At 39.8% G+C, this 10,687-nt stretch overlaps 1 protein-coding gene across 1 annotated transcript in view; it reads left to right on the forward strand.

Moving 5' to 3' along the window:
* Atf7ip2 (activating transcription factor 7 interacting protein 2) overlaps nt 1-1,944 on the forward strand; it is a 37,310-nt gene extending 35,366 nt beyond the window's left edge. Inside the window, exons 10-11 of the mRNA XM_013347159.1 lie at nt 1,678-1,717; nt 1,908-1,944. Of these exons, the coding sequence (XP_013202613.1) occupies nt 1,678-1,717; nt 1,908-1,944 (77 nt within the window). The remainder of the gene's footprint in view (nt 1-1,677; nt 1,718-1,907) is intronic.
* Nucleotides 1,945-10,687: the final 8,743 nt, after the last annotated feature.

The following is a 10,687-nucleotide window of genomic DNA, read 5'->3' on the forward strand; positions in this document are numbered from 1 at the left end:
TATTGAAGAGGTATGGCGAGAGTGGACAGCCTTGTCGTGTTCCTGAGTTTAGTGGGATGGCTTTGAGTTTCTCTCCATTTAATTTGATGTTAGCTCTAAGACAACTTTTTATCTCGGTATGAAATGTTGTATTGTTTACGAAGCCATTTTATTAGAGATATAACTGCTGAGAACAAATTTGGCATCTAGAATCCTAGCAATTCATCAAGTCTAGCCAAGTTTCAAGGTAACTTTATTGTGCCCATCACCTTCCTTTTCTTGTAACTTGTGGAGTCGCCTCTGTCTTCTATTTCTCTTCTTTAAAAGTGCCATACAACCCAGGTCATTGTTGAGCACTTGGTCAGTCTGTTTGCAGTTTCTAAGACCCAAATAAATTTTCATTTTCACTCTTGCAGCTTCTGAGCTTGAATAATCAAGACCAGTCAAAGTTCAATATTATGACATCTCCCACTCCTTTAAATGATTTCAGGTTTAGGGTGCAGCTCACTAAATACAGTGCTTGCAGAGCATGTACTAGGCCCAGGGTTTGCTCACTAGCACTACATAAAATAAGTGTGTAATCCCAGCATACTGGTGGTGGAAGTGGGAGGCTCAGAAATTCAAGACCAGCCTACTCTAACCCTTACTCCTTCCACATGCCTACCTTATTTCTTCTAAATCCTAGGTGACTCCTCATCCACCATCAGCCACAAAATCACCTTTTTTTATAAAATTGTGACATTTTATTCATAATATTATTTCCAACAGTCTAAGACTTTTCTCTTTGTCATACTTCCAAACAAGAAAAGACTCTTATTGTGCCTTAACTGCAATTTCTCTACCCCAGATATATGACTTATATATAGTTTTGTACCTATAGTGTTCTAAAAAATAAGAAAAGTCTAATTATGACTGTCTTAGTTACTGCTCTATTGCTCTGAAGAGACACCATGACCAAGACAATTCTTATTAAAGAATACTATTAAATTGGGGTCTTGCTTAGAGTTTTCAGAGGGTTAGTCCATGATTATGACAGGAAGAAAATAGGTATGGCCCTATAGTAGTAACAGAGCCTTACATCCTGACCCACAAGCAGAAAGCAGGAGGGAGAGGAAAAAAAACTGGGCCTGGCATGGGCTTTTGTTTTGTTTTAAAAGATTTATTTATTTATTTATTATTTATTTATTTATTATGTGTACAACATTCTGCCTCCATGTATGCCCACATGCCAGAAGAGGGCACCAGATCTCATTGCAGATGGTTTTGAGCCACCATGTGGGAATTGAACTCACAACCTCTGGCATAGCAGCCAGTGCTCTTAACCACTGAGCCATCTCTCCAGCCCTGGAATGGGCTTTTGAATCCTCAAAGCCCACCCACCCCCAGTGACTTCCTCCAGCAAGACCACACCTACTCCAACAAAGCCACACCTTCTAACCATTCTCAAACAGTTCCACTTCTAACAACTAAGCATTCACATATATGAGCCTATGAAGGGTATGCTCATTCAAACCACCACATTTATTTCTATACACACACACACACACACACACACACACACACACACACACACACACACACATTAGTGATTGAGGCTATGACTTCAGCTACAGGTTATCTTGCACTAATAGGCTCTAGTCAGAAGACCTAAGAGTAGAGGAAGTTTATTCTCTCTTACCGTATGGTCTGTAGAGTTAGAACAGTTAAAACAGAACTTAGAAGCTATTTTTACTGAGAAGTATTAACTTCTCATTGGGGACCATTTGGGGTGACTAAACACTGGATAAAAGCATGGCATCTCCGCCTTCATTTTGTATATCTGTCTCCTATATATTGAGTGAAGGTATAGAGAAAAGTCATTGTTCTAAGCCTGTAGTTGCTTTGAATTCCAGGAAAAGGAAAACCTTCTGGTACAGACCATTCCCTAGAAGAGGAGGATCAGGCTGCTGCTGGGTACAGAAGTGAGATCTTTCAAGAACTAGACTGAGTTCCTCAAGCAATGACAACAGTAAAGATTTCACGCCTACCTTGCAGAGTCAGAACCAGACCATACCTTGACCAGGTATGGTCATAACTCTGTATGTCCATGTCAAAGCCTTTGAAAGACCACTTCATAATAAAATATTCTACCATGATTCTAATACAATGTATGTCCTGTGTAGCTATGGCTAGAAATGTGTAGAGTTGTATGTCTAAACCTAAATATTATACAAAAGTTGAGTTAAAGGACTTTGAATGAGTTGGATATGTGCAAAGTGATCACATTTTTGCTTATTCTTAGAAAACAAAATTAAATGGAGATTTAAAATGTTACTGACAGATTATGTCATCCTTTAACCTGAAACAAGAATGTGAATGTATGCCTGGGAAGAAAATGAGAACTACTTGGTTCATAATGCCGTCAATCATAATTATTTTCTTCAAGTGCTGAATGTAATAGAAATAACTGTTTTTCGGCTGCTAAAATTTCTGAAAGATTAGCTTGCCATGGTTATCTTAAGTCTTTGTCATCTGTAGTTTTGATTTATTTTTTACAATTAAATTCATGAAAATTTGGCTCTAATGACTATTTTTCCAACTAACTCTTTAAATGTCTGTTCTCACAGTATACCTTCTAACAGATATAATCTGAATAGAATTTAAAATTTTGTATTTTACATGTATGAATGTTTTGCCTTAGTGTAAATGCACATGTATGCGTGTTATTTGGGAAGGCCAGAAGGGTGACAAATCTCCTGGAATTTGAGACACAGATGGCTGTTAGCCACCATGTATGTGCTGGGAACTGAACTCAGGTTCTCTGCAAGAGCAGAAAAAGCACTAAGCTGCTGAACCATTTCCCAAACCCTGTGAACAGTATTTTTTTTTATTTTATTTGTTTATTTTAATTTTTGGTTTTTCGAGACAGGGTTTATCTGTGTAACAGTCCCTACTATCTTGGAACTTGCTTTGTAGACCAAGCTGGCCTCAAACTCACTGAGATCTGCCTGCTCCTGAGTGCTGAGATTAAAGGCATGTGCCACCATCACCCGGCATGTGAAAAGTATTCTAAAGATTCTAAATATCACCTACAGAACAAACAAAATGAAACTTGGGATTGGACCCCAGGGAAGCAAGGCCTAAGGGCCATTCCTTTCATATCATTTAGCTACTTGAATTTTGCCCTTCCCAAAGAAGGTTGATTAAGAATGATTCCTTGGCATTTGCTACTTCTCCTACTTTGCTCCCCTCCCCACATATCCTACAAAGTGAGTTCAGAAAAGACGGCCATAATAGCCATCTTGGTGATAGGGGACAATCTGGACCTAACTACTAGATAGTTAACCAGGGGTGTTCAGTCAGAGGGAAAGTAGTAGTCAGAATCAAGGTGAAGCCATGCTGGGCATGGTGATACACACTTGTGACCTCAATATATGGGAGGTCAAAACTGAAGAATCATGAATTTGAGGACAGCCTAGGCCACGCTGTGAGACCCTTTCTCAAAGGCAGCAACAGAACATGAAGTCACTTGTGTTAGATTTCCAAAAGTAACTAACGTCAAGAGAAGAAGAGGTTCTTATGTGTACCTGATACCCAGTCCCTCTCACTAGAACTCAGTGCTCTCTGAAGGAAAAGATGGCTCCCATGGAATTTCTTTACTTGTATGCCTTCTGACCTTGGCTTATTATATTCTGCTCTAGAGTGTTACTTCTGTTTTCAGGCTTAAACAGCTGACTTTCTACTTACACGCTTCTGTCATTACTGCCTGTGCCTTCTTGTGTACTAGTTTATCATTAGGTCAGATAGTCTGCAAAACGTGATGAGCCAACACCCAACTTTCCTCAATATTGAGATGTTTTCAAATACAAAGGGAAAATTGAAACTGGCACTTTGAAGGTGTTTTGCTAAAAAGCATAGACTCTTCAATTTGGCCCAATACAGGTAACTAAATGCAGGGTAAAGGCCTGCCTTCACTCCTTCACTTCGAGTCTACCCATCTCTCTTGAAGGCACAAAGGTAAGTCATTGTTCTTAGCCTAGTCATCTTGGATTCTGGGAAGTACAAAACATCACAGAATGGTCCACACTGTAGACCAGGCACATATTGATGAGGAGGAGACAGCACCCTGGAGCAGGAATAATATCCCTTACTCCCAGCAACCTTATCCTCTCAAGCAATAAGGGCTTCTTCAGACTACCTTGCAGGCTGAGAGCTGAAGCTGAAGACCTGGACTACTGAGTTATGCACACCTCTTACCCTATACCCCAGTCCCATTTAAACCTAAAGCTTGTTTCAGTCCCTAGAAAAAAACTAGGGGTCATTAGAGTCTTTTATTTGCACTGCTTCCTGAATGGAAAAAAGAAGGAAAGGACATAACTGTTCCTAGGTATGGTGGAGGAAAAAGTTTATTATAGATAAAAGTGAGAACATAGGTAGAGGCAGACATCTGGGGGAGTCATGAGTGCTCATGTCCCTGAGCCATGTGAGGAGAGGGGAAGGGAGAGGAGAACGAGGTACACAGCCAGAAGTACAAAAGGGGCAGATAATCAAAGTGGATTAAATAGGGAAGCGCCTTTGGGGTAAGGGCAGCTCAGCTCCTGGCTGGAGAGTTCAGGGTAGAAGATGGGGTATCCCAGCCATACCCTGTAACAAGAAGGGACTGTGGTGATGTGGGAGTCCCCTCTGTGTGTTGCTTGTATTGGTTAATGAATAAAGAAACTGCTTTGGCCTGATAGGGCAGAACTTAGGTAGGCGGCGAAGACAGAACTGAATTCTGGGAGGAAGAAAGCAGAGGCAGAGAGATGCCATGGATCCGCCAGAGACAGACGCTGGGAATTTTACCTGGTTAGCCCCTGCCACATGGCAATACACAGATCAATAGAAATGGGTTAAATTAAGATGTAAGAATTAGCCAGTAAGAAACTAGAGCTAATGGGCCAAGCAGTGATTTTATTAATAGTTTCTGTGTGGTTATTTTGGGGCTAAGCTAACCAGGCAGTCAGGACAAACAAGCAGGCCATCCAACACTGGAATTCTGGGAGGCCAACAATGGTGGCCAGGTCCACTTTGATATGTTAAATAGGCACCTGGGCTATTTGTCCTATATTGGAGTCCTGGTACTAGTCCCTTAGACTGCTTCAGGATCCAGCTAAGATGCCACGCCGGCAAAGGAACTAACTGAAAAATATCTGTTAGGTGCTTTTCCACATCAGTTTCTTTATTGTTCTTCACTGCAAAGGTTTCTAGCTTATGTGCACTTAGCATCAGCAATTCTCTGGCTCTAGCCAGGTGCAAGGTTAGAGTTGTTCAGGGTCATAGAAACAGATAAAAGTTTCACAAAAAGTGGTAGCTGTTAGCCTTTCTTTATGGCTCAAAGTGGGAGTGGTAAAATCAAGAATTTAAAGGGAAAGAGGGTTAAGAGAGAGAGAGAGAGATTAAATCATTATTGAACTCTAAGATGGAACTAAGTGCTTTTCCTAAACGACTGGGTAAGTAAGCTAAAAGTTATAATAGTAAAAATCAGGAGCAAGAAAAGAACCATCCTTTTCTCAGCATGCCATGTTTTTCCATCAGATGGAGTGTTTGGGTAACTAGACAACATGTAAACAAATGGGAAGCATGTGACATTTGGTTCATGTTAGCACTTTCACCAGCTGTTAGCTGACTGGAAGGAACCTTTTGGCTCTAAGGATTACACCCTATGCTATCTCTCAGGGTAAAATACAAGCAGTAAATTTCTTGCTTCAATAGACCAAGGTAAAAATAAGTACACAGAGTTAAGAATTTGCTTTAAGGTTAATGTGAGGTTAGCTTGGAACAGCACTTCCCTCTCTTCTTGACAGGGTGAATTCAGGACACTCTCATTCTCTATCTCTCCAAGAGCTATGGCTCAACAACTTCAGACATGCCATAATTCTTGTTTGTGGACATCTGTGAATGTCTCAGTAGACGTTTCTTTGGCCTGGATACTAATATTGACCACCTATCTGCTAACGAGGATAACTGCAGGGGGCTTCTAAGTTTATACGAAGACCTGGTTGAGAGAGTAAGGATATTGACTGTGATTAGTTTCTCGCCAGAATCACACATTGCTGGGAAAAGTCATCCAATATACCAATGCTTAGGGAAAATTGTGCCCAGTAAATAATTAACACACTGTAGTGTTGTAATGTGAAGGTAAGAGCTCTTCACACAGACACACACACACACACACACACACACACACACACACACACAAAATGCAATGAGGACAGTTAACACAGTCAAAAGGTATATACCTGGGAGGCAGAGCCAGGTGGATCTCTGTGAGTTCGAGACCAGCCTGGTCTACAGAGCTAGTTCCAGGACAGGCTCCAAAGCCACAGAGAAACCCTGTCTCGAAAAAAGAAAAAAAAAAAAAAAAAAAAAAAGGCATATACCTTTTCACCCTACTAAATAAGGTCCATCAAATGTGCATCTTTGCTGACAGTATTCCTCATCGCCTTTCTAAGATCTGTCTCCATGAGATAGGCATCTCTGGTGGTTTGACTTCTGTGTAATACTTTGATCTGTAGTAGTCCTGGGTTTGAAACTTAACATTCCAGTCATTTTGTTGATAATACTTGATAAGGGATGATGTAATCTTCTGACTTCTTCCTGCTGCCATTGGGGTATTATTGTTGGAGACCCAAAAAGGTTGGAATGCTTGCTAAGTCTGGGAAGACCAGGCTGTCTCACTCACTGTCCAGGCTCTGCAGGATCTTCTGGGGTGTAGGTAGCAGTTGGAGCAAATTTCAGTCTTTAGTTGATTGGAAATCTGCTGAAACAGGTATATATTAAGGATAGAAGATAAGAAGTTTAGTGGCACTTTTTTTCTTATATGTACATTTGAAACTTCCTGGCAGTTGTGGAAGGAGAATCCCAAGACCATGAGAGAGGAAGAGTGTACCCTCAGGAATAGGCAGGTTGGTGAAACAGGCTATTCGATGGGCAGTACTTATCGGGAGTCTATTTGACCAGCTACCTGCATTCAAGTCAATCCCCTGAAGCTTACAAGAAATTTTTAAGTTTGTAAAAAGAGATGACAGTTTTAGCTGTGTTAGTATTCCCACTGTTTGTAATCTGTACTGAAATCCACACTGTAGAAACGGCAGTAAACTCATGCCTTTGGATCATAGAAGCTTGGGGACCAAAAATGGTTTGGGGTTAAAAGCATGAAACCTCTTTTCAGAGGGCAGGATGTAGGTTGGACAGAGATGTTTTTAGCACAGCGAGAAGCGCTCTTTCAGTCTATGCTTAGAAGACAACCAAAGGAAATTTAAAATCTTGAGTTTGTGGCTATAATAGTATTCAGTACTTTCCAGAGCTAGATTAATAGCTTATCAGAACTCTGTTGATTGGTAGAGCCTGAACTTTTGAAGTTTTCATATAACAATAGCATAGTAAGAGTAATCTGAAACATTTTTTCTTTTTTTTTAAGTTACATTTACACACCTTAAAACGCGTTCTTAAACCCTTACAACTTAAGCTTTCACATCCTTAGACCTTTATAACTTGGCATTTAGATACCTTAGGGTAGTGATACTTCATTTGTATTTTAATAAATAAAGCTTGCCTTAGTATAACAGCCCCACTGGTCAGCCTTACAGACCAGGCAATGTTGGCACGCACCTTTAATTCCAGTAGCCACACTAGTTCTCTATAGAAAGTGGGCAGTGCTTGCCTTTAATCCCAGCACTAGAGAGGAATATAAGATGAGAGGAAATAGCTCTCAGACAGTCTCATTCCAAGGACTCATGTCACCATTTCAGTCTGCAGTAGAGGTAAGAGCCAGTGACTGTCTGCTTTGTTTTTCTGATCTTCAAGTCCAACTCCAATATCTGTCTCTGGGTTTTCATTTGTGCAACATTTGGCTCCCAACATTTGGGGTATGACTTCATGAAAAACCTACCAGCATAGGTCAGAGCTGCATATGGTGCTCAGACCTCACCCAGCTAGACTTTCTTTTCTTTTTTCCCCAAGCCTCTGAGTGAGTTTGGGGTTTTTTCTGTTGTAGCCTTCAGGCAGCCCACAGCACACGTGCTTTTTTCAGACAGCCCTCTCTCTCTCTCTCTCTCTCTCTCTCTCTCTCTCTCTCTCTCTCTCTCTCTCTTTATATATATATATATCCTGAGCCCCTTTTTTTTGGGGGGGTTGCTGCCAAACTAGGTAGCTATCTTGAAATCCTGTCAGGCTTTTACTGTTCTATACAGCAGCAATAGGCCTCACATCTTCATCAACAACATCATCAGTAGATTTGGTAAGACAATTGGGAATTCTTAAAGGAGGAATTAGTTAAAAGGGAGGTTTCCTCACACACATTAAAAAATGAGAAACACCATTACAATGGAGGTATTTGAGTCTCTGTATATATGTCTATGTATATATGTGTATATATGTGTGTGTGTATATATGTATATGCTAGACAGTTTGAAAATGGGATGATTACATGAGATGATATCTAATTTAGATGGTATTTATGTGATGTCAATTGTAAATATCAGCATTATTATTTTTGCCTTATCACTAAAATAGTTGGTTAATCTGAGTGCTAAAATACAGGCCTTAGGAACTAGGTGGTGGTGGTACATGCCTTTAATCCTAACACTAGCGAGGCAGAGACAGGGGGATCTCTGTGAGTTCAAGGGCAGCCTAGTCTATAAGAACTAGTTCTAGTACAGGCTCCAAAGCTACAGAGAAATCCTATCTCAAAAAAAAAAAATACAGGCCTCAGAAAAACCTAATAAAACAGATCACAGAGATATTCAAATCCAGACAGAAGAATTTAATGGAGAACCAATTTCAGCATTGCACTATAAGAATAGAGAGGAACAGCCTAAAGTTTTCAGACAACTAACTTTAATATGTCTAGTTTCCTTACAAGAATTTCCAAATTGTGTGGGCTCTGTTACACCTAACTGGACTCCTGTTCCGATGTTAGATTTAAGGAGCAAGGAAGCAACAGTCTCATATAGCATGCATTCACCTTTTGTGAAGCAAATGTTAAACTCATGGTCTGTTTGTAATAGAATTATCCCTAACAACTAGATAAATTTGGTCAAAGGTGTTTTAGGGCCTGGTCCACAATTACAATGAAGTACCTGATTCAGAGAAGAGGCTAAGATTATTGTATAATGGAGTAAAGCTAGAGGTAGGGAAATCACCCAAGATCAAATTCTCGGAGAAGGAGAATGTGCTACTGTAGAAATAATACAGGTTGTATATGATGACCACATCCTGAATTTATGCCATGTAACATCTTTGAATGTTTGGGACAGAATTGGAGAAATAGGAGAGAAAATTCAGTCATTTACTAAAGTTGTACAGGGCCCAAAGGAAGCCTTTATGATTTCTTAAAACGATTGACTTCAGTAGTAAATACAATGATCCCAAATTTAGAAACTAGACAAATAATAATTGAATTTCTGGCTTTTGAAAATGTCAATTCTGCATTCATAAGGATAATTAGACCGTTAAATGCAATGTCTTTGGAGGAATGGATCTGAGATACAATTTAATATTGAAACTCATAACCATGATGATACATGGATAGGAGAGGTGATTTCCAGAGGTTTGAGGAAAAATCAAAATGTCAAATGTTATAATTGTGGCAAACAAGGTCACGTCAAAAGGGATTGTAGACAGGGAAATCTTAGAAACAATGTTTTTTCTAAGAACATTCAGAACATTGCTTCTTTCTGGATTATGCAGAAGGTGTGGCAAAGCCAGGCATTAGACTATTGAATGTAGGTCAGTGTTGAATAGTCATGGTAATCCTTTACCATTGTGAAACTCCATAAGGAGCCTATCAGGCCCTTATGCCAAATCCAGTTCAGTTGTTCCACCATTATAGAGGAAACTCCTTCCCAGAGCAATTAAAGAACCTAATGCCTATTGTAAGAAATCATACTGCCCTGGATGATAGAACAACCATAGGAGACAGAAAAGTTCAGGTGAAACCATAAAACAAGTATTTTGGCAAACTTCTATAAATGAACAAAAAAACAACATTAAAAATAGGAATAAATGATATTGTCATTGAAGGTCTTGTAGACATGGGTGTGAATATAACAATAATTGCAACAGAATCCTGATGTCCAAATTGGCCTTTTCAGCTGGTAGATGTTTATCTTTTAGGGATTGGAATTTTATCTCACATAAAGCAGAGTGCAAAATGGGTCAAATGTATAGGGCTAGAAGGATAAAGATAAAAATTAAAGCCATATGTGGCTAATATAGCAATGAATTTGTGGGAATTTGATTTGTTACAGCAATGGAATACTCAGATTAACATTCCCCCCAATCTTAGAAACAAAGTATGAACTAATGTATGTTTCTGAGAAAACTATTAGAAGGTATTATAAAGTACAGTCACTGATCATTCAGGTTGCACAAGAACAGAGCACAAAAGCTGCTTATCTTTCAAAGGCACCAACAGCCCTATATTTAAAATGATTGACTGACAAACCTCTATGGGTTAAGCAATGGCCTTTAACAATAGAAAAACTGCAGTCTTTAGAACAGCTGGTACAGGACCAACTAGATGCTCAGCACATTAAAGCATAAACCAGCCCTTGAAATCATCCTGGATTTGTTGTTTAAAAAAAATCTGGAAAAGCCGGGCGGTGGTGGTGCACGCCTTTAATCCCAGCACTCGGGAGGCAGAGGCAGGCGGATCTCTGTGAGTTCGAGACCAGCCTGGTCTACAAGA

This window comes from Microtus ochrogaster, chromosome 7 (assembly GCF_000317375.1).
Source record: "Microtus ochrogaster isolate Prairie Vole_2 chromosome 7, MicOch1.0, whole genome shotgun sequence".
NCBI classification, from domain to species: Eukaryota; Metazoa; Chordata; class Mammalia; order Rodentia; family Cricetidae; genus Microtus; species Microtus ochrogaster.